At 42.6% G+C, this 24,749-nt stretch overlaps 1 protein-coding gene across 1 annotated transcript in view; it reads right to left on the bottom strand.

The window, feature by feature from the left end:
- Positions 1-24,749, bottom strand: part of LOC131198755 (calpain-13-like) — a 144,653-nt gene that overhangs the window by 93,845 nt on the left and 26,059 nt on the right. The window contains exons 3-4 of the mRNA XM_058184201.1: positions 19,966-20,038; positions 3,207-3,325 (exon numbers count right to left, since the gene is read on the bottom strand). Of these exons, the coding sequence (XP_058040184.1) occupies positions 3,207-3,325; positions 19,966-20,038 (192 nt within the window). The remainder of the gene's footprint in view (positions 1-3,206; positions 3,326-19,965; positions 20,039-24,749) is intronic.

The raw sequence follows: 24,749 nt of genomic DNA, 5'->3' as shown, positions 1-24,749 counted from the left end.
CAGTTTTTACATCTCCAGCAAGAAGATATATTGCATCTGAATCTATAGTTATGATCATAACTGAATCCACCTAATCCCATTTTAAAATTTCTATACTTAACTCCACATTTTTGACAGCCAATTCTATAAGGTAATTACACTGGGACTAATGAATTGGGGTGTTTTAATCTATCTTGAATCAAATAGAATTGATTTCACTGAATGATACACACTCTAGAATACTACTCTAGTCCAAGTATTATCTTCCTCTTTTCTTCACAACAAAGAAAAAAAAAATCCAAACTTTGAACTAACTTTGTCTTTTCTCTAAATCATCAACAACAAAAAAGAACCTTTTCTTCTTTTTACAGAGTGAAAGTTTTTATTTTTCTGATCCATCTATATAAGTTTTCAATAATCATACTGAAAAATTAAACTATAATTGTATGAGATTATACAATAATTTCACAAAGTAGGCATTTTATGTATTACAAAATAGGGAGACTAAATACTGGAGGATAGTTATCTAAAACTCCTGCATCTAAGGATGGCCTTCTCAGAAGGGCCTTCACCCCTTCTCAAAGAACTTCCTTTCAGAAAGCAATAAATCACTTATTTAAATATAAAAATGGAGGACTATTGTATAGTAGAATGATGTGTAATGGGTATTTATTGTAGAATTATTGTGTGACTCATTGATTAAAACAGTCTAAGAGATAAACTTTTCAAACAGCCTAGCTAACAAAGATAGTGTGCGAAATTAATTGCTTTTTTTTTAAAAAAAAAAAACCTTCATTCTCCACAAGCATTATATTTTCAACAACTATTGATTAAGCATGAGCTTGGTTCTTTTTGCCAAATCATAAAATGGACTGTGTCTACAATGAAATTCAATAGTTAAAAGCTATTATTTTACCTATGAAAGAAAGGGATTCTGCTGGCCACTTAAGCAGCTGGAGGACACAGGTGTTCATCTATCAAGTACAGCTGATGAATTGTTTCAAGAAAGGAGTAAAGGAAGCCTTCACTACGGACAAACCAAAGAATCCATTTCTGCCATCATTAGCAGCCTAATGGAGTGTGTCATGACTTTGCTAGCTCTATGGGACAAATCTCCATAGCTGTAAAACAAAGACATAAACTGAAGTATTAAGGATCAATTTCAGCATTGAATGGTTGCTTAGATGGGGGGCTTTGAAAGATCCAAGGGAGAATGGAGAACAAAGCCCTTGAAAGGTCACATCTTTGGAAGGTCATAAAGCAACATGAAGGGGAAGCTCTTGCCATACTGTCATCTAATAAGTAATAATCAAGTAAAAACAATCCTGAAGGTTTTATGTGAATATGGAATTAAAAGCACTATGCATGAAAGCAAATAATGTTTATTGCATTGTTCGACATTGAACAAGGTGTAAGTCAAGGAAGTGAGATGTATTTATGAATCAATGTATGGGAAAGGCTTGTGATGACATTAGAAGAGTTTAAGTTGGGGATGTGACTGCATGTGTGCTTTTGTGTGCAGATGATGTGTGTTGTTGATTGAGAATACAAATTATCTGTAACAAACTTTAGCTTGCATAATGGCCTGAAAATTAGTTTATCGAAAAACAAAGCAGTTGCCTTTGATGGGGAAATGGAGCAAATTGCTGCAAGTTATACATAAATTGTAAAGACTAATGAAAGTAGATTTTATACACCTGAATACAATGTTTAATAAATATCAGGAAATGCTGGAGAACTTTTTAAGAATACAAATGCTGGTAGAAAAGTAATATAGTTATGTGCTGAGATAGCAAGGAACACTTTTTGTTGCTGCTGTTGAAAGAAGAAGAAATACATGTCATGGTGTGCTTCTGCCAAATTTGTTATATGAGAGTGCAAGTTTAAGTAGATAGGAAAAAAAACATAATTTGTTTTGAATTATGAAGTTGAATGCAGTGGGAACGGAGTACTTAAGGGATGTGTGGTAAAAGAAGAAGAGATGGGTTCAAGAATGAATGGGTGCTAAATGAATGTGGACAATACAGGCAAGTGAATTATCATTATGTAAGAAATGTGTTAAGATGCCCTGGAGAGGCATACAGAGAGAATGAGTGAGGAGTGAATTGTAAAACAAATATATGAAGAGTGAATGGATTGGGAGAAGGTTAATATTTAGAAAGTTATGGATGGGAAGGAATTGATGAGTTACTGAAAAAGAGAATTGTGAGAAGCTTAGAAAATAAAAGGCAAGATATAAATGGTGTATGGAAACAGTGGAAGCAAGAATGGTTTAAAAGGATAAAAAAGTATCAAGGTATAATAAATAGGGTTGGCATAGTTTTATCTATTATATATTTCTTCTTTTGTCTAATTGCATGCTTTTTAATTCCTTTGGTTTAGTCTTTCTTGTATCTTCTGTGCACTCAGCATAACATTACTTACCTTGAAAGAAAACACTGTCCCAGGGAAGCATATAACAAAGGTAGATAGGTAAGTAGATCTCTTCATTTTATTTTATTTTAAAAGGACATTCGTCACAAAGTTGCACAAAAACTAATTAGCAAGTTACGTTGTGTTACCTGCAACTTTGAAGAGATAATATAAAAATATTACAGACAAAACCTTTTGATTTAGAGGAGTACGGTCAGGGCTTGCTTTTCTTTGCTTCAGTTTGATCTTGCAGGAAGAAATATAGATCCAGGTGTATTGAGCTGCTGATAAGCGGGCAGTGAAAAATGGTTTCAAATAGCATTTATAGATTCTGCTTCTTAATAAGAATAGGTTGCTTCCAATGACGTTCTGGTCATGAAGCACTTCCTAGCAGAGTATTTTGTAATCTATATTGGAATCAGCATTACAAAGCAAGCCATATATAATATTCAGAACTAAATATAATATGTGGAATTGATTATCGTAGAGAATCTGACATGACTTATTCTATTGCATGCCGAATAGTATTTATACACTACAGTGGCTAAAAACAATTGTAGTGAATACTTTAGCTATTGTAGGGGAAAAAATCTTCATTTGATATAAGTATACAACTTAACATTTTTCTGTATGCATCTTTTTACACATCTTAATTAATATACTGATAATTTTGGTTATTTTTACCAAATTTTGGTTATACTTGCATTTAAAAATCTTTTGATCTTTAATAATGCTAACAAGAAATACGTGCTGTCATCCAAGCTCTAGGTTTTAGAATAGTTGAAAAAGATACTGCAACATTTTGCATCACATACCTGAAAATGAAAGATCCCTGCATAAGTGTGATTAAATCCTTGGTCTTTAGGAATTACATTTTTCAGGAACTGTTGTTGTTGGGTCAAAGCACCCAGAGCTGCTAAAACCCAACAGTTACCTTAAAGAAAGGAATGATAAATTACAAAAGTTCTCATACTCAATTTCCTCTCTAAAGTTCACAAGAACCTGACTATTAGCCCAGCTGATAGGCCATGGGTCTTCAGGTTTGTAGAATATTGATTCTTCCAACATATCTGGAAGATGGTGGGAAATCAGCAAGAGATTCATTCATTCTGTCCTTACAAACCATGTGCTTTCCAGGTGATATGGTTCTTTTCTATAGCTCATAAAAAAATTGCCTGATATTTGCCCAATTCTAACAATTAGGTATTATTTACTGAATGGGATTTTCCCAAAAAGTTTATCTCTGGTTTGGAGGTATTGGTGGGGTGAGACCATGACCCCAACCGCAGTTATTCTGTAGGCCCTTGAATAAAATATTTATTAAAGTTATTCCTTTTATTCTTACTGAAACAATTCTCGGTTACTCTGCAATTATCTTGTAAATGGATGCATTTTAAGTTTTTAACTGATATCCTTGTACTCTTGATTGGACATCTATAAATTGTGAAATATTTCACTGGTTACCATTTAGAGTAAGTGCAGTTTCTGGTCTGATGAATGTCATTCACATCTGAGTCAATCCTTTCAAATTATTTTTCCAAAATATTTTATTATATGATTCAGTTGTATATTCAAGTATTTTTCCCAGATATGTGTTTTTAGGGGACAGGAAAAGTATAATTTTCAATGTTACAAATTAGAAAACAGAGAGAGAGGGAAAGGAAGAGATATGGGGAGATGGGAGAGGGAGGGAGGGAGAGAGAGAGAGAGAGAGAGAGAGAGAGAGAGAGAGATCTGCATTTGAAAATAATTCAGAAAATGAAGGTTTAGGTTCTAGTGATGTTAACATAAAAAAAATTATTTTTCTGGTATATTCTGCTTATTTTCTAGTTTCACCCTTAAAAAGAGCCTGAGCTTATCCATCCGTCTGTGTAAACCAGAAGAAAAAGGATAACTTGGGTGATATGTGTGTGTATGTGTATGTTTAGCATATATATAACATATATATATATGTTTTCTGAGGTTTTCGCGGGTGTTTGTATGTAGGTCTTTGGTTATTCGGGTTTTCTCCCGCGTAAAATCGGAAGTGTCTTGGCGACGTTTCGATGAAGTCTCATTCGTCATCTTCAGGCTTCAGCTTCGTGCTTCTGGGAGCAATGTGTGATTGCAGCTGTTTCTTCCTTTTTAACTGCTAGTGGGGGTTTGAACTGATTGGGTGGGAGCTTGGCTGTGCTCTGATTGGATGGGGGTTTTTTTGTGCTCTGATTGGCTGGGGGTGTGTCCTGTTTGGGTGGGGGCTTGGTTGTGCTCAGATTAGTCTGAGTTGCAGGGGGATTTGAGCTGGTGAGCTGCACTGCTGCTGTTTGGCTTCGTGTTCGTGGTCGTGCTACATCTTCATAGTGGGTGTCAGTCTGCTGCATGTATGGATTGGAGGGGTTTGAAATGGCTAATGTTGCAGCTGCAGTCTGGTTTCTGGTCCTTGGTCGTGCTTCCTGATCAGTGTGGGTTTGGGTCTGCTTTCTGGGTGGATGTGTGGTGGTGACATCCTGTGTGGAACTCGTGAGTGTGGGTCTGGTGTCATTCCTCGTGTTAGGGACTCGTTTGTCAATAAGGGCGGGTTTCCAAATGGCTGGTAGGCAGGAGGTATCATCTCGTTTGTTCATGCTGTGTGGGCGTTTTTCTATCTCGATGGCTTCTCTGATTATTCTGTTGTTAAAGTGTTCAGTTTTGGCGATAGTTCTGGTCTTTTTAAAGTCAATATCGTGTCCTGTGGCTTTAAGGTGTTGGACCAGGGAAGAAGTTGGTTCCTCTTTTTTGACTGAGTTCTTGTGTTCTTCAATGCATGCACTTATTCTTCTGTTGGTTTGTCCAATGTATGTGGTGGGGCAGGCGGTGCATGGGATTTCATATACTCCTTGATTTTCTAACTCAATTTTGTCTTTGGGGTTTCTTAGGATGGTGGATATTTTTTGGTTTGTGCAGAATGCTGTCTTGATGTTATGTTTGTGGAGGATCTTGCTGATTCTGTCTGTGGTGCCTTTTATATATGGGAGGAGGGCTGTGCCGTTTTCTTGTTCTCTGTCTTGGATTTTAGTGGGGGGTTCTTTTTGGATTAGTTTGGTAATCTTATTTCTCTGGAAGCCATTGGATGTTAGTACGTTTGTGAGAGTGTGTAGTTCTGTTTTTAGGTGTTGTTCGTCAGCTAAGCGTTTTGTTCTAGAGATGAGTGTCTTGGCTACGGAGTTGATCTGTGCTGGGTGGTGGTGTGAGAGTGCGTGCAGATAGCGGTTTGTGTGTGTTTTCTTCTGGTAGATGGTGTGTCCTAGGGAGCCATTGGGTTTCTTGTAGACTAAGACATCTAGGAAGGGAAGTTGCTTGTCAACTTCTGTTTCCATGGTGAACTGTATTTTGGGGTGTAGGCTATTGAGGTGTGTGAGGAAGTTGTCAAGTTTTTCTTTCCCGTGTGGCCAGATTATGAAGGTGTCGTCTACGTATCTGAGCCAGAGTTTGGGTTTGTGATCAGATTTTTCTAGAGCTTGGATTTCAAAGTGTTCCATATAGAGGTTGGCAATGACAGGTGAGAGGGGTGATCCCATGGGTGCTCCTTCTATTTGTTTGTATTTTTGTCCGTTATAGATGAAGTATGTGTTGGATAGGCAGTGGTTGGTCAGATCTAGGATGTGCTTGGGGGTTATATTTGTTTCGGATAGCTGTCAAGGCTTCTTTGATTGGCACTTGGGTGAAGAGGGATATGACATCAAAGCTCACGAGTAGGTCGCTGGGCTGTAAGTTTTGTTTCTTTATGATATCTATGAACTGGAATGAATGTTTTACGTGTGAGGCGATGGATTCTGCATAGGGCTGTAGTTGTTTGGCGAGAAATTTGGCTAGGTTTTGTAGAGGTGAGCCTATGGAGCTGACTATGGGTCTGAGTGGGGTTCCATCTTTGTGTATCTTGGGGAGGCCGTAGAGCTTAGGGCATCTGGATGATTTCTCTCTGGGAATGATTCTTTGTAGGATTTCTTCGCTGATGGGGGAGGCTTTTATTTTGGATCTAGTGGTTTTTTTCTAGGTAGGTGGTGGGGTCTGTTTTTAGGGGCTTGTACACACGCACACACACACACACATACATTAATGATAGCTGCCCTGCTGATATTTCTGCCTGAAAATTTTAAGCACTTTGAATTCTCATTTCTTCCAGGATCCACACTGTTGTTCATTCCACCTTTTTTGTTTGCCACATATATTTTTTTCTTTTTCTTTTCCACTTCAGCCGCTAATATGCCTTGCATATCCAGACCCAAACCCACACTGATCAGGAAGCACGACCAAGGACCAGAAACCAGACTGCAGCTGCAACATTAGCCATTTCAAACCCCTCCAATCTATACATGCAGCAGACTGACACCCACTATGAAGATGTAGCACGACCACAAAAACGAAGCCAAAAAGCAGCAGTGCAGCTCACCAGCTCAAATCCCCCTGCAACTCAGACTAATCTGAGCACAACCAAGCCCCCACCCAAACAGGACACACCCCCAGCCAATCAGAGCACAAAAACCCCCATCCAATCAGAGCACAGCCAAGCTCCCACCCAATCAGTTCAAACCCCCACTAGCAGTTAAAAGGAAGAAACAGCTGCAATCACACATTGCTCCCAGAAACACGAGCTGAAGCCTGAAGATGACGAATGAGACTTCGTCGAAGCGTCGCCAATATACTTCCAATTTTACGCGGGAGAAAACCTGAATAACCAAAGACCTACATACAAACACCCACGAAAACCTCAGAAAACAAATTATATATATATATATATATATATATATATATATATATATATATATATATATATATATATATATATATATATATATATATATATATATATATATATATATATATATTATTTAATCATATTTGTATACCGCCCTATCTCCCGAGGACTCAGGGCGGTTAACAGGCATAAAAACACATAAATACAGCATAAAAAACAATTAAAAAACTTATTCTAAAAGCCCAATAACTAAAAAAATATAAAAATAAAACCCAATTTAAAACCCGTAAATTTAAAATCTAACTCAGTCCTGCGCAGATAAATAAGTATGTTTTAAGCTCGCGGCGGAAGGTCCGAAGGTCTGGAAGCTGACGAAGTCCTGGGGGTAGTTCGTTCCAGAGGGTGGGAGCCCCCACAGAGAAGGCCCTTCCCCTGGGTGTCGCCAGACGACATTGCCTCGCTGACGGCACCCTGAGGAGTCCCTCTCTATGAGAGCGCACGGGTCGGTGAGAGTATTCGGTAGCAGTAGGCGGTCCCGTAAGTAACCCGGCCCTATGCCATGGAGCGCTTTGAAGATGGTCACCAAAACCTTGAAGCGCACCCGGAAGGCCACAGGTAGCCAGTGCAGTCTCGCAGGATAGGTGTCATCACGGGAGCCACGAGGGCTCCCTCTATCACCAGCAGCCGCATTCTGGACTAACTGCAGCCTCGGATGCCCTTCAAGGGAGCCCCATGTAGAGAGCATTGCAGTAATCCAGGCGGGGCGTCACGAGTGCGTGGTGACCGTGCATAGGGCATCCCGGTCCAGAAAGGCGCAACTGGCGCACCAGGCGAACCTGGTAGAACGCTCTCCTGGAGCGGCCGTCAAATGATCTTCTAAGACAGCCGTTCATCCAGGAGGGCGCCTAAGTTCGCACCCTCTTCACCGGGCCAATGACTCACCACCGACGGTCAGCCGCGGTTAGCTGACTGTACCGGGATGCCGGCATCCACAGCCACTCTGTCTTGGAGGATTGAGCTTGAGCCTGTTTCTCCCCATCCAGACCCGTCGGCCTCCAGACACCGGGACAGCACTTGATAACCGTTGGGGTGGTCCGGTGTGGAAAAGTACAGCTGGGTGTCATCCGCGTACAGCTGGTACCTCACACGAAACCACTGATGATCTCACCCAGCGGCTTCATGTAGATGTTGAACAGAAGGCGAGAGGATCGACCCTGCGGCACTCCACAAGTGAGGCGCCTCGGGGCCGACCTCTGCCCCCTGTCAACACCATCTGCGACCGGTCGGAGAGATGGGAGGAGAACCACCGATAAACGGTGCCTCCCACTCCCAATCCTCTAACCGGCGCAGCAGGATACCATGGTCGATGGTATCGAAAGCCGCTGAGAGGTCTAATAGGACCAGGGCAGAGGAACAACCCTATCCCTGGCCTCAGAGATCATCCACCAGCGACCAAAGCCGTCTCCGTGCTGTAGCCGGGCGGAAACCGGACTGGAGCAGGTCTAGATAGACAGTTTCATCCAGGTGTAAGGAAACTGATATGCCACCATACTCTCTACAACCTTCGCCGCAGCGAAGGTTGGAGACCGACGATAATTACCTAAAACAGGGAAGGCTTCTTGAGGAGGGGCCTCACCACCGCCTCTTTCAAGGCGGCCGGAAAGACACCCTCCACCAAAGAAGCAGTCGTAATCGCCTGGAGCCAGCCTCGTGTCACCTCCTGAGTGGCCAGCACCAGCCAGGAGGGGCACGGGTCCAGTAAACACGTGGTGGCATTCAACCTACCCAACAACCTGTCCATGTCCTCGGGAGCCACAGGGTCAAACTCATCCCAAACAACGTCACCAAGACCACCCTCGGACGTCTCACCTGAGTCACCGCAATTTTGGTCCAACCCGTCCCGAAGCTGAACGATTTTATCGTATAGATAACCGTTAAACTCCTCAGCACGTCCCTGCAGCGGGTCATCCCGCTCCCCCTGGTGAAGGAGGGCAGGTCACCCGAAACAGGGCGGCTGGGCGGTTATCTGCCGGCGCAATGAGGAGGCGTAGCAACGCCTCGCTTCCCTCAATGCCACTAGGTAAGCCCTAGTATAGGACTTCACTAGTGTCCGATCAGCCTCTGAACGGCTAGACCTCCAGGAGCTCTCTAGGCGTCTTCTCCGGCGTTTCATCCCCCTCAGCTCCTCGGAGAACCAGGGAGCCGGTTGGGACCTGTGCCGGGTCAGAGGCCGCAGAGGCACGACACGATCTAAGGCCCCCACCGTGGCCCGTTCCCAGGCCGCAACAAGTTCCTCAGACGTGCCGTGAGCCAGACCCTCAGGAAGTGGCCCAAGCTCCGTCCGGAACCTCTCCGGGTCCATCAGGCGCCTGGGACGGAACCAACGCATCGGCTCCGTCTCCCTGCGGTGTTGGATGGCGGTCAGAAAGTCCAGGCGAAGGAGAGAGTGATCTGACCATGATAGAGGTTCAATGACTATTTCCTTTAAGTCCAGATCTCTCAACCACTGACCAGAGACAAAAATCAGATCCAGTGTACCACCCCCAGTGTGAGTAGGGCCATCAACTACTTGAGTCAGGTCCAAGGCCATCATGGAAGCCGTGAACTCCCGAGCTGCTGTCGATGACGAGCCGGAAGATGGCAAGTTAAAATCCCCCATGACTAAAAGTCTGGGGGTCTCAACTGCCACCCCAGCAAGCACCTCCAGGAGCTCGGGCAGGGCAGCTGTCACACAGCAAGGAGCCAGGTACGCGACCAGCAAGCCCATCTGACATCTATGGCCCCACTTCACAAAGAGGGATTCACACCCGGCAATCTGAGGCACAGTGGTCTCCCTCGGCTCCAGACTCTCTCTAATCACAACCGCCACCCCCCCCCCACCCCTACCCTGGGCTCTCGGCTGATGGAATGCACGGAAACCTGGCGGGCACATCTGTACCAGGGGCACGCCCCCTTCTGCGCCCAACCAGGTCTCCGTAATGCCTATGAAGTCCGCGGCACCCCCCTGAATAAGATCGTAAATTAGGGGGGCCTTATTGGCCACGGACCGTGCATTACACAACATCAGCCGAAGGCCCGGGCTCTGAGGGTCTTGACCATCCGGGGAACGGGAAAAGTCTGAGGGCTCGGGGCGCGCAATCGCCTGCAAGCATCGAGCGCACTTAACACGATCCGAGCCCCCACTTCCGCCAAATCTGCCCCTCCCCCATACCGTGCAAATAGCACCACCCTCCACCAGTGGAACACGAACTCCCCCCGTAACCCTCGGACCTATTAACTCACCGCCACGAGCATGCGCAGGAACTGATACCCCACCCGGCGGGTTTCCCCCAACACCCGCCCTACCCCTCCCACCCCTTAAAATATATATATATATATATAGCATACATACACACACGCACACACACACACATACATTAATGATAGCTGCCCTGCTGATATTTCTGCCTGAAAATTTTAAGCACTTTGAATTCTCATTTCTTCCAGGATCCACACTGTTGTTCATTCCACCTTTTTTGTTTGCCACATATATTTTTTTCTTTTTCTTTTCCACTTCAGCCGCTAATATGCCTTGCATATCCAGGTCATCTTTCATGAAGACAATTTTCTTGTTTCTCTTGCTGTTGTTTGCTTTTCATTTACTCTATCCTTGGTCCGCTGGAAGAAGGGTGTCATTTATCACTCTGAGTACATGATCTCTTCATTTTTGTCAATGGCATTATTGCTTTAGTATGCTGTTTGCCACTTGAAATGCTTTTAATTTGAAACAGATATGCTGTATATTTAGCTTTATCAAATATATTTAGATGTATAATATGCTATTTATGCATTATATGTAATTATACATGAGATAATAATATTAAGTTACCAGTTAGTTTTCTAATGTGAGGACCTAATGGTATAACTAGAGATTACTGAGGGTTCCAGGGCCTCCTTCCTTGATTGAAGAGAAAGGCTCGTGTCTTAGGAGACCAGACACCAGGGGTGAAATGCTCTCAGTTCAGACCGGATCAGTTGATCCGGTAGCAAAGGCAGTGGGTGGTTCAGAGAACCGGTAGCAAAAATCCCTGGCCCCTCCACCCATGCCCAGCCAATCGCCTGGTTACCCGTTTGCCGGTTTGCCGGTTCTTTTAAAAAATGCTTTTAAAAGGTCAAATAAAGGTTTTGACAATTCCAGCTGAGTCGCGCGATCGTCAAAGCCTTTTTTTTACTTTTAAAAGCATTTTTAAAATAATGCTTTTAAAAGTAAAAAAAAGATTACGCGCCACAGCTGATTACTACCCCCACACACACGCGCTGTTCTACTTGTCCCTTGCCTCCTTTTGGCTTGCACTGCACATGTGCGCACCTCACATTTGGTGTGTGGTGCACATTGCACATGTGCATATGCATCACACATGCTCAGCCAGTGAAGTGGTAGTAAACTAGTTCAGATTTTACCACTGCCAAGTGGTACACCCCAAGAATAACTAAATGTCTGGTATATCCTTTTCATGTATATTTTCCAATGAACTATAAACAATGCATACTAAATCACCTTTTAAAAGGTCTTCATACTCTGAATTTATGGTGTCCTCAGGAAATTGTTATCTGACCTTCCTTACCAAAGAACAAACTTACCAACTTTAAGGTTTGTCAACGTTAGCAAATTTAAAATATGTGGACTTCAATTCCCAGAATCCCCCAGCCAGCCAGCTTTCTTGGACTGAAAATTGAGGTGAAGGGGAGGGGGAGGAGGAGATGCACATTTAGACCTGCAAGATTCTGTTACCATAATCTTGCAATAAAGATAGTGTCAATACTCATGATTGATGTTTCTTGTCTGGACTAACCTCTGGGAGCTGAGGTCCATATATCTAAAAGTTGCCAAGATTGAGAAACCTGATCATTGATCTATGTCACTGCCTGTTGCATTTTATTGCACATGTCGTGTATAGTTTTATAGCACATATCATGTGTAACTATACTGCATGTGTATAAACAACATCCAATAACTTCACATCAGGTCTCTTTGCTACCTCCCTCCCCTCAAGGCATTGGGTCCAGCGAATAAAACAATAATTTGGATTCTCTGCAGTTATTTAGGATAAGTTCTTTGGGTGTCTTTTCCACCACTTTTCCCATTTCTGCACAGATTCACTACTGGTTTCTATCATCCCAAAGGTACTTTTCCAAGTGGCAACTGCACATTCTGGTTTTCCTTTGAAGACATTTTACTTCTCAATCCAAGAAGCTACTTCAGCTCTGACCAGATGGTAGGGAATGGAAGGATTTATATTCCTTGCAGATAGCTGGTCATTTGCACTCTATTAGAGGGTTGTTGAGGCCATCTTGAGGTTTATCTGTGTTGACAGGGTCACCTGAGTAGTGCAAATGGATGTGGAACCTTCTTGGAACTGTTGAAAGGATTGTGTTGTATACTGGAGATAGATGATGTCGTATCCCTCCCCCTCTGTTGAGTGAGGGCTGTTTAATTTTGACATAGATGACCTCCTTGATCCATCTTTCAAACCAGCAGTCCTCTCTATCCAAAATGTGGACTTTGCTCTCTTCAAAAGAGTGGCCTTTGAGACTTCTGCTTGGTGCCACTGTTAGATTCGGGCAATAAAGAAGCAGGAGACCAGTGAGTGACAACAGCTCTTTAGTTTATAGTGAACCCAGCAGCGAACAATCGGAAAAAACCCTATTTATATACAGTTTAGACGAAGGCTTCAGCCAATCAGCAACGTGCTATTTCCCGCTCAATTTTCCCTCCAAAACTTTCAAAGATACACTACACTCCTTCCCTCCCAGAACACATTGTACCCAAATTAGCATCTTATTTCTCTACGTAGTCACGCAAGTAGACTGGGCGTCTCCTAACTCTTTCGGACCTGCACAATTCAGTCTCTGGGAGTGAGTCGAGCTGGCCGGAGGGACTGTTTGTTCCTCTCAGCTCCTCCTCTAGGCCATCCGGCCCTGGATTATTTGCAGAGTCGTCCCTGCTGTCTTCAGCAGGAACCGGTTGGTGTCGCTGGACCTCCTCAGACTCAGATAAGTCCCGCGTTTGCCCCGGGTTTGAGTCAGCTGTGGATTCAAACATTTGGTAGTCAGGGCCTGTTTCGTCTGTTTCTGATTTACTAGTTATTCGTTTCCTTATTTGGTCTATGTGGCGCTTCCATACCCGGCCATCCTCCATATCTACTAGATACGATTTTGGCCCGGTTATCCCAATAATTGTCCCTTTTAACCAAGTAGGCCCTTCGCTGTAGTTGTGTGCCTACACTGGGTCGCCCACTGTCATTTCTCTTGTTTTACCCAGTGCCCCCTTGTACCCATCTGGGGTGTAGTTTGGGTTTAGTCGGTCTAACGGGCACCTAAGCTTCCTGCCCATCAATAGCTCCGCTGGGCTGCGGCCAGTTGTTACACAGGGGGTTCTGTGTTGGACTGCTAGGAAGGTATCGATTTTTGTTTGCCAATCGCCTGGCCTTATCCTGGACAATGCTTCTTTTGTGCTCCGAACGAAACGTTCTGCAAGTCCATTCGTCGCAGGGTGGAAAGGCACCGAGAGGACATGTCGGATGCCCTCCTCCGCCAAGTACCCCTCAAACTGGGTCGCCGTGAATTGAGCTGATAGCTCCTCACGTTTCTTTACAAATTGTTTAAAACGCTCGCCCGGCGCAGCGGGCCATCCCCTTTGAACCCAACCAATTACAGTCCTTATTGTAATGTCCTTGTAAGAAGCCCGAGCCACCTCCTTGGATGTGACTGGGCCAGAGTCCAAAGAGTCAATTAGCAGGACGGGTGTCCCCGGAGTGGGGTCTTCGATAGTCTCCGGTAACGGGCATCTGCTCAGGGCGTCCGCATGCCCTAACTCCTTCCCTGGCCGGTGAAGCAATTTGTAAGAGTACGCCGCTAGGAAGATAGTCCATCGGGTCAGTCTGGGCGACAGTGCCACGGGCGTTGAGCGGTCGCCTGCCAACAGGCCTAGTAGGGGTCTATGGTCCGTGACTATCTCGAAATCACGACCAAATACATATTCATGGAATTTCTTTACCCCGGAGACTATAGCCAATGCCTCCCTATCTAGCTGGCTATAGTTCCTTTCAGCCGAGGACATTGTTTGGGAGTAATATGCTATAGGGGCTTCTGGGCCATTTGGTAACCTATGGCTGAGCACAGCCCCCACTCCGTAGGGAGATGCATCACAAACTAACACTAGTGGCAACGTGCCATTGTATTGAATAAGGAGGCTATCGCTAGACAGAAGGTTTTTTACCCCTTCGAATGCCCTAGCTTCCGCCTTTCCCCAAGACCACACAGCTGTCTTTGCTAGTAATTTGTGTAGCGGTTCGGCTATCGTTGCCTTATTCTTTAAGAATACCGAGTAGAAGTTGACCAGACCTAAGAATGCCTGTAACTCCGTTTTGTTTTGGGGAGCTGGGGCCTTCCTGATGGCCCGTACCTTGCTCTCAGTGGGGTGGATCCCTTCCCTGTCTATCTGATAGCCCAGGAATTCCACGGATCCTACCCCGATCTGGCATTTATTCAGCTTAACCTTAAGTCCGGCGGACTGGAAAATGCCCAAAACTTTTCTCAGCCTTACCCCTAATTCCTCTAGATTCTCAGCTGATACCAATACATCGTCGAAGTATGGTACCACCCCGGGTAGTCCCTGCAATAGCCGCTCCATTAGGTTCTGAAATAACCCGGGAGCCACACTAACCCCAAACTGTAACCGGGTGCATTTAAACGCACCCCTGTGCGTGACAATTGTCTGCGCTTCGGCCGTGCTGCTATCTACGGGTAACTGTTGATAGGCTTGGGCCAAGTCTAGCTTGGCAAAAACCTGCCCTTGTCCTAACGAGTGCAGCAAGTGTTGTACTACTGGGACGGGGTAAGCACTCTTCTGCAATGCTTTGTTAAGCGTTGCCTTGTAGTCAGCGCAAATCCGGACCGACCCGTCCGGTTTGACTGGGGTGACTATGGGTGTCTCCCACTTCGCATGGTCCACTGGCACTAGTATTCCCTGGCTTACTAGTTTGTCCAGTTCCCGGTCAATCTTGGGTTTTAGGGCGAATGGAACCCTCCTAGCCTTTAACCGGATAGGGGCAACTTGGGGGTCTAGATTAAAGGAGATAGGGGTCCCTTCGTACTTGCCCAGGCAGTCTTTGAAGACGTCCTCGAACTCCTTCATCAGTTCATCTTTGAGGTCGACTTCATTCCGGAAGACTCCGGTCACTCCCATGCCCAATGCTCGGAACCAGTCCAGTCCTAACAGGCTCGGCAAGTTTCCATTAACTATGGTGATGGGCAGGGTTTTCTTGAACTGTCCATACTTGACTTGGACGGACATTACCCCTCGAACAGGGATTCGATTCCCTTGGTAGTCCTGCACCCTTAGCTTCTGTGGTTGCAGTTTGCGCTTCGCGATGGCGGGTAAGTCTTTCACGAGGGTGTCCCAGGACATGATCGTGATCGATGAGCCGGTGTCCACTTCCATTCGGCACGGCACCCCTTCAATGTGTGTCTTGGTAAAGATCTTTTTCTCTAGGCGCGTTGATGCGTGACCCACTCTCACGGCAGTCTGGTTTAACTTTGCGCCCTTTTTGAATGGACCAATCCCGGGCCGCTTCGCTGTTCCCGCGCTCTGATTGGTCGGTTTGAATTTTTGGCGGGAAGGTTGGGGCGCTCGACAGGCCTGCGCTATGTGCTCCTTCCTTTCGCACCGCCGACAAGTCGCATCCTTAAACTTGCAGTGTTGATGTTGGTGTTGCCCCCCGCAACTTGCGCATTCGCTCCGGTCCTCTCTCTCCGGCCTCCCGGTGTGGAAAACTTCTTCCTCTTCCTCACCTTCTGATTCGGCCTGGACTTCCTCATTGTGGACCGGGGTTGTTTTCGCTCCAGCCCCTGGCGCGATCGGCTTTTGCAGGGTTTCTGCCGCTTGGGTGGACATCTCGTGAGCCCTGGCCTCGTCCAGGGCGATTGCCAGCGTCAGGTTGCTTCTAGATAGCAGCCGCCGTCGCAATCGGATGTCCCTGACCCCACAAATGAGCTGGTCGAGCAATGCATCTTCCAAGTCTCGATACGCACAATGGTTCGCGGCTTTTCTCAGTGCCGCCATGTACACACTAATCGATTCGCCCTCTCGCTGTACTCGCTGCCTCAACTCGAACTGTTGGACGAACTTTGAGGGCGTCGGTGCGTAGTGTGCCCGAAGTGCCGTTTGTAGTGTTTGCCACAGTACCGCCTGTACCGGCGTTGGCTCTGAAAGCGACTCTGCGGTGTCGAAAACCTCTGGACCGCAGTGGCTTAGGAAATACGCTCGCTTCCTGTTGTCTGAGACTCCTTGGAGTTCATTCGCTTCGAGGAAACACTCGAAACGAGCCATGTATGACCCCCATTTCTCTTTGGCTGGGTCGAATGGCGCTGGCGGTGTGTAGCTGGACATCGCTGCTTTCCGCCCCTTACTGTCTGGGTTCGAAAATTCCTGGTTAGTTCAGCTCTTCCCTGGTGCTCCTCTGCCTCGATATCCCACCTTCGTCGCCAGTGTTAGATTCAGGCAATAAAGAGGCAGGAGACCAGTGAGTGACAACAGCTCTTTAGTTTATAGTGAACCCAGCAGCGAACAATCGGAAAAACCCCTCTTTATATACAGTTTAGACGAAGGCTTCAGCCAATCAGCAACGTGCTATTTCCCGCTCAATTTTCCCTCCAAAACTTTCAAAGATACACTACAGCCACCTTTCTCGCTGGGTGCTAATTTATGGCACTCCGCACTGGATATGGTAAAAGCCGGTTAAAACATCAACGAACAGCTGTTCCCGGCTTCAATTTCCCTCTCTGGTTGAAAGAGAGAGAAAGAGCAGGGGGGAGAGTGGTAGATTCCCCTAGGGGCTTTGTTTTTGTTATGCAAAGTCCCGAAAGGTCAAATCCCATTGAATCCTCCTTTAATCTCCAGTATTCAGCGCGCTCCTGCAAAAGCAGGAAAAGAGGAAGGTGTCCACTTCTGCTAACAATTGATTTCTTTTTGTGGATTTCTCTAAGCAGACGGAAGAAGCATGAGTGAACAATTATTGGTTTGCAAGTATTTTTGATTTCCTGATTTCCACCTTCTTTAAAAAGAGAATTTCCCCCCCTTCCTTTAACTGTTTAAAATGGCGTTTGAGAGCAACTGAAAGTAGAGCGATAAAGGAAAGGGAAAGGAAAGGAGCCTTGCTGTGAAATCGAAACTGAATGGAGATTTTATCTTATTGTGTTGCACTGTGGATTGTTGGATTATATTACATTGTTTAAGTATTTTATAAGGGGATTTTCAGCAAGAACTTTGCCATGAAGGTTCTTTCAGAAGAATGGATTCATGACTTTATACAGGATTACACAGAAAGAATGTATTTAATTATTCAAAAATACGAATTGATAAAAAATGGGGATGTTTTGGATGAGAGCTTGGAGGAAATTAACCAGTGTAATCAGGACTTGGAAAATGGAATGGAGGAGATACAAACAAAAGTGGATAAATATGAAGATATGATTGTGAATAAACAAGTTGATGTAAAGAAGTTTCCTTTAAATAGTTTGGATGAAATGTCTGAATTTGTGCTACAGGAGGCTGTCTCCCGAACCGAAAAAACTCACAGGGTTAATGCTTTTCAAGAGTTCTCTTTTTGGACTAATGGAATATACGGCAGTAATTTGTGGATTCTTGGACATAAGGAACTACTAGGAAATATTGTGACTGACTTTTCAAAAGGAGTACTGAAGGAAAGACAGAGATTAATGCATCAAAAAAAAATGGCAAGAGACAAAAGTATTATCCTTGAAACAAGGTTGTTTTGAAATATTAACAGACAAAAATATTAGTGTCCCTGAAAGACAATATGTGAGGAAGATCTGGAAGAAATGGGTTGATTATATGTTTTATATCTATCATAAAAGACTAGGTATTTGGATTTATACTGGATTTTGACGAGGAAGGACTAAAGTTGAATAGATATTGTAATTTTCTGTATTGAAATTTTATAATGTGTTGTACTGAATTTTAAATAGAATATTCTTGAAAGATCTTATGTAAGAAAGACCTGGGGGAAAAATTATATGGTTATAGAAGCTATAAGGGAGATATTCTCTGAATTGGATTGGATTTTTATGCTTTAGCTGGTTTTAAATACTTTAGGATTAATTTGTTCTATTGATTTATATATTTTATTACTGTTAATTGTTAATTTTTTTTTTAAGGATTTTGGTTATGTTAGGAGGAAGTCAGAGCTAGAGAGGGAAAATTGGTATAATAGTTTTGGGGAAAAATTTTCTTAGCATATGTTTGTTCTATTTTTAACTATACCTTGTGCTTGTTCCGGGAAGTCAGGGGGGGAGGGATTTGTGAAGGAGGGGTTGGGGGAAAGGGGATTTTTTTGGTAAAACTTTTTGAATAAAAAAAAAAGAGTGGCCTTTGTCCTTTAAATGCAGATAGACTATTGAATCTTGTCCTGATCGGTTTGTTCTCTTATATTGTGCCAGGCTTTTATGAAGTAGTTGTTTTGTTTCCCCAATTTGCAGACCTGTACATGACTCAGGTTCATTACTATATTGTGGTAACTTTATTCCCATCTCCCAACTCACTGCCATCAGTTCTCCACAAGCATGTTCTTAACACATTTTCTTTCACCCATATCCTATGCATTTTTTTCCTTCACTTGTCATTTGCCTTGCTTCTTTGCACTGTCTTGCTTTATCAGCCAAACCATCTTTCTTCTCTTTAAAACCTCTCCTAATCAAACCTTAATTTCCTTTTTTTCCAAAACACATCCGTCACACATCATCGGTTTCCTATTTGGAACTATGCTTTCTCCGCTACCAGCTAATACTCCATCAGCTTTTCTTTTCACTTATCAAACTCTAGCACCTGTTTTCTGCTGTTTTGTATTTATTACAAAGCTGATGGGTGAAATTCAGAGCATAAAATTAAATGTATGCTTAAATCTCTCTCTGAAATCAGTAGGTTCAGACAGCTTTACTTTGGTGAGATTGCTTCCTGGATGAAACTCTGTTCTCTTCCACTTAACACCATGTCAGGCAATACAGTCCTGTTCAAAAGACAGGGTGGTATCAAAACACAAGTAAGATAGGCTAGAAGAAGACCTTAAAATAAAATAAAAAAGTGGGGAAAGTAGAAAGCGAATAGAGATTTTTTCCTCTTATCTCAAAATGGTAGAAAACAGGTTTTGTCATGAACGTGAAGAGGGGGTTGGGGATAGGGGAAGGAGCACTTTCTACAATGCAAAGTGAAATGATTGAATATGTTGTGATAATATGTGGTATGTGACTCTCAGTCTGGATTATACAAATTAATAGAGAAGATTATCAATGTCTTCTATTCATAATGGTTATATCCTACGTCCATTATCAAAGATATTATATCTCTTAATACAAATTGCTGGAAGCCACAAATTGCCAGTTGTAAGCAATCAGATCAATATGTGAAAGGTTCAAGTTGGCTACTTTATTGTATTCTACCTATAGTACAAGAATCTACTAAGACAGCTCACCCTCCCTTGGAAACAAACAGATAAAGTTCCATGGAATCGGGGATGGGGGGGAGAGGGGGTCAGTCCTAGGTCTCTTGCAGCTGTGCAACAACTCAAGGCTAATTCCCTATTTGATCCCTCCTCCTTGCCTGGCTGGTACTTTCCCAGCACAAATTCTTCTATGGCGTTATTCTTTTATGTCCTATTTCTCGTAGGAATAGCTTTGACCATTAGGAGAACATATTATGCATACACAAAATCCACTGAAAACCTTTAATGAAGAAAGAGTAGAACCAGGCAACCAGTCATATTTTCAGACCCATACTCTTACTACTTAAATAATTAATGCCTTACCTATTTTTTGTCCTTGAAGAATATCAAATCTGCTTATTCCATCCACAAATAAACATGGATTTCTGACCAGTTCCTTCAATGGAAAGTGAAAAACAATATTCATTCATTCTTGATTAATGAATTATTTAATGAATTATTATTATCAGTAGCAGTAATTTAAATAATTATTTATCCCAGCTACTGCCAGCACTTCAATATAAATCAAAAAAGAGAAGTCCTGTGGGTCCTGATTAAGAGACTTGGGGAAGTAGAAGATATATATTCAATTGGAAGTGATTTTCATACTGTACCTATATGTTCATCTTGAAAATCTGAAGACCTGAGATCTAGAATGTATATGCATAATCTCATCATGTGTGCAGACTGCTTTGAAACTAGACATCCATTTGGTAACTACGGCTCCCAGTGAGATGTATACACCAAAGAAATACTTTAGAAAAGATGTGTTTCTTGCTACAAAACTTCCAACTTCTTCTACCAATATGTAATCCAGTTTAATGAATTATACTAGAAGAGAGAGATTTAGAAAGTTCTTCATTCCATTTGAAGATATTGCATTACATCAAAAATGGAGCGCTCAGTGTGTTTTAGCAACTTTGTTTACTGGACTTGAAAGAAACTGCTGGAGTTATCCAGCTGAGCCTTGTTACCTACGGCAAGAAATTATTTATCTAGACATCCGTTGTTAGTCTCACTGCTTTTTATTTCTAAAAAAAAACCACCAGATATCTGCAAAAACCTCAGTGATTACTCTTTCACATCTTTCCTAGTCTATTTAATTAACTGTCAGGGACTCCTCAAGGGTAGTATTCCCACCCCCATCTTCCTTGGAAACCACACAGGTTTATATTGCTCTAAATTAAAGGAAAGATTCTGAGTTGTATGCCACTCAGTCAGGTGCTGCTTAGATGTCTGAGGTGAGGTCCTTTTCGGCCATCTGGAAAGTATTTGAGCCTATGAATCACAAGGGAATAATAGTATAGGCAGCTAGTGTGGGTGTTTGTATATTAGATCCATGCCTCCTTTTTGGGGTGTTTTGGGGAAGGCAACATGTGGTTGGGTCCAAGCAATGGTAAATTCATTCTTTAATGAGGTTCCATCTCTTCTGAAAAAAGTAGTGGTGTGACTCATTATCAATAAACATTACTGTACCCAATAGTATTAGGTATCTTACAATTAATCCCCAACCTTCCTTTTTCGGGTAAATTTGTGGAGTTGATGGTAATGCCTGGTGGGAGTAGCTTATCTGGACCTTTTCAGTCAGGTTTCAATCCTGCATAGAGTACTGAGGATGCCATTAATTATGCTAGTAGATGTCTGGCTTCTGACCTGATTCTCCTGATCCTTCCTGATCCCTTATTAACTATCAATGCCATCTGTCATTGTAATTTTTGTATGGTGTTTGAATGTTAGTATGGTTCTACTCCATTCTTTGTGGTCAGTTTCAGTTAGTAGTTAATAAAGAGGAGAAAATGCACCTTAGGATCATGCTTTATGGGGTTCTTCAATGGTCAACACTTTTATTTCTTCTGTTTAGACTCTAAATTAGGCCATTGAATAAGAGAATTTGACAGCATGGGGTCAGGTATCACCAAATGCATGTCGGGATATGAATATTCATGGACTGGAATAGACCAACCAATGGAGACTGAATGGAGACATGGTAACAAGGTCAACCAATGAATAGGCATAGCAACTAAGTCAGCCAATTGGGAGCTGAGACATAATGGAGCCAGGGCATGTCTTAGTTTGTAGTATGTATGCAGTATGTGAACTTGCTTGTATGCTCTGCTGAAATGAAACTAACTGTTCTCTCTTGCCTTGTGTTCTGCCTATAACTTCTACCATGTTGGAAGAATCAACTATTGGTATTGTAAATACTTCATCTGTTATTATGTATATAAAGAAGTTAATGAATCCAGCTGAATCAGTTATCTGTATGTGCTTCTGGATTTGATTTTTGCAAGAAACTCTGATACTGCACAATATACATAACAGCATATCTCAATCCCAGGCCAACTGACTGATTGAGCTTCTGTCTCATTGTCTTGAGTTAGGTAAAGTTTGTACGGGAAGGAGCCAGTAGTGGGTTTCAAAACCCATTGCTACTGGTTTGCTCATGGGCACGTGCTTGTGCATGTGCACCACTTCTGTGCATGTACAGAAGCATCTGGGCGGGTGGGTGGAGCCTCCTCCTGCTGTTGCTGCTACCGGTTCACCCTGGAGCAAACTGGTAACAACCCAACACTGGAAGGAACAGGTTTAGATTCAACCCTAGTAAAACTTAGTAACTATCAATTCTATATGTCTATGGAGATTCTCGGTCATCCAGGTCATGGTTTTCCCAAAGGTGTTTTTTCAAGAGGAAACTGGACTTTCTGCTTTTTCTTTGAAGACGTTTCGCTTCTCATCCAAGAACGAATGAGAAACGAGAACGAATGGATGAAAAGCAAAACATCTTCAAAGAAAAAACAGAAAGTCCAGTTGCCTCTTGAAAAAGCACTTTTGAGATATCCATTCAACAATACTCTATTTCAGGTTATTTTTTTGGCTTTAATTTTTGATATGGGAACAATTTTAAACATATGGAAAATACTCATAACTATGTTTAATTAATGAAGTAGAAATATAAATATGCATGTTTAGAAACATTTCCCCCTTGCTGCATCCAATCTTTGTCCTGATCCTCCTTCTTTTCTAGAGTGCAATCCAAAAAAGCATATCCCTCAGGACATAAAGCTATTTACCTCCAAGCATCAATTTATCATCTCCATCACTATCAATCAATAGTAATAGGAAGCTGGATTCCTAACTATTCGATTCTATTTCTCTTTCGCTGTATATAATAAAATTTGACGTGGTTTTTTTTTTTAATGAGCATTACTGGGCTTTTTTGGCTACATACTCAATATCCCAAAGTAAAAATTGCATTCCCTCAGCTCAAGAAGAAGTGGATTAACATTTCCTGACTGTGACTCCTTCATTAAAGTCATGTCACTACTTATTTATCTGAATAAATTCCATGCGGATTTTGAATTGTAATTGATGGCTGAGAAGAAGAAGCAACAGCCTGTGATGTTAGTATTTGCACCAATTCAGTTTCTCCAGCAGGAGACCTTTTCAAAAAAGGGCATGACTGATTACCCTGAGGTCAGTTTTATTTTCTCAGGGCAGAATTCAGTCTTTTTTAGAAAACTTGTCAGAAAATCCCTTGTGATTTTATTAACCTTTTCTATGGTGGGTAGTACATTAAGCTTTATTTTCCTAGATTGTGCTACTCTAGCGGACTGTAAAAGGAGAAGAAGGAGACAGGGAGAGAGATTTAGACATTTGAGAAATCTGAAGTAAGTTGCTACGGATACTGCTTTTGAAGGATACTTTTGTATAAAATATTATGAAAGAGACAAAAAAGACCATATTCCTTCTTCCCTTTTTCTGACAATCCATCCAGTGGTGGGTTTCAACATTTTTTACTACCGGTTCTGTGGGTGTGGTTTGGTCGACGTGGCATGGCTTGATGGGCGTGGCAGGGGAAGGATACTGTAAAATCTCCATTCTTCCCCATTCCAGGGGAAGGTTACTGCCAAATCTCCATTTCCTCCCAACCAGCTGGGACTTGCGAGGCAGAGACTAGATGGGGGCAGGGCCAGTCAGAATTTTTACTACCGGTTCTCTAAACTACTCAAAATTTCCATTACTGGTTCTCCAGGACTGGTCACAACCTGCTGAAACCCACCTCTGAATCCATCATCTATAAGCTATTGCAAAAGAAGACAAATCCCACCCACTTTATTATTTATTCATGTATTCATTCTTTCTACTTTTGTGACCACTCATTTCAAAAATGCAACTCAGGATAAGCTTAAAACATGTTAAAACACTTTTAAAATCACTATTAACACATACTTTAAAAAAGCACTCTATTGTTGTTTAAAAACGATAGCTATTGCAAAAGAAGAAAATTCCACCCACTTTATTCATGTATTTATTAATTCTTTCTATTTTTATGGCCACTCATCTCACAAATGCAACTCAGGGCAGCTTACAACATGTTAAAACACTTTAAAAACCCAATATTAATAGACATTTTTTAAAAACAACAATGGTCATAAAAGATCAATCCAAATCAAACAGTTAACAGAAACTTATCAACTTATCTAAACTTCTGATCTGCAGACTGAAGCCCAGTCATGAAAGAACAGACAAATGAAAGATATGAATAGTTGACTTTCAAACAGCGAAGCTAATTGATGGAAGATTTTGATAGCAGATACAGTACATCATAGTGGGGTTACCCTGATTAAGGGGGAGGGCCACTTAAAATGTTTCTAACAATAGATGAAATAAAAATCAATAATACCATTTAACTTAATTTAGCTAGAAGACTATTATATTTTAACACACATTTATAGGAATCCCCATCCAGCATTTTATGTGATTTTCAGGTTTAAAATAAATTAAGAGTTAATTTAGCTGGCATAAAATCCAACTAGTTTACTGCTAACGTCTGCCAATCAAGCTGCCAGAGTTGGCAAAAAGATTAGCAACCCCTGTCTCTCTTTCACTCCTATGTTTCCAAATTCTTCAAATGGCCAAAGGCCCAGAAGAGACTAACATGAAAGGAAAGAGTTCTTAAGCATCCACTGATACTAAAAAGGAAGCAGTCTAATTCTCCCTACCCTTTGGCCACTCTGCTAAGGGATTCTTGGAGTTATAATCCAACTCCCCTGGAGGGCACTAAGACCGGTCTTAAACCATAAGCAATTACTGCATGGATTGGAATT

Source organism: Ahaetulla prasina, chromosome 1 (assembly GCF_028640845.1).
Source record: "Ahaetulla prasina isolate Xishuangbanna chromosome 1, ASM2864084v1, whole genome shotgun sequence".
NCBI classification, from domain to species: domain Eukaryota; kingdom Metazoa; phylum Chordata; class Lepidosauria; order Squamata; family Colubridae; genus Ahaetulla; species Ahaetulla prasina.
The sequence above is the reverse complement of the archived record's forward strand: the minus strand, read 5'-3'. Positions and strand labels throughout refer to the sequence as shown.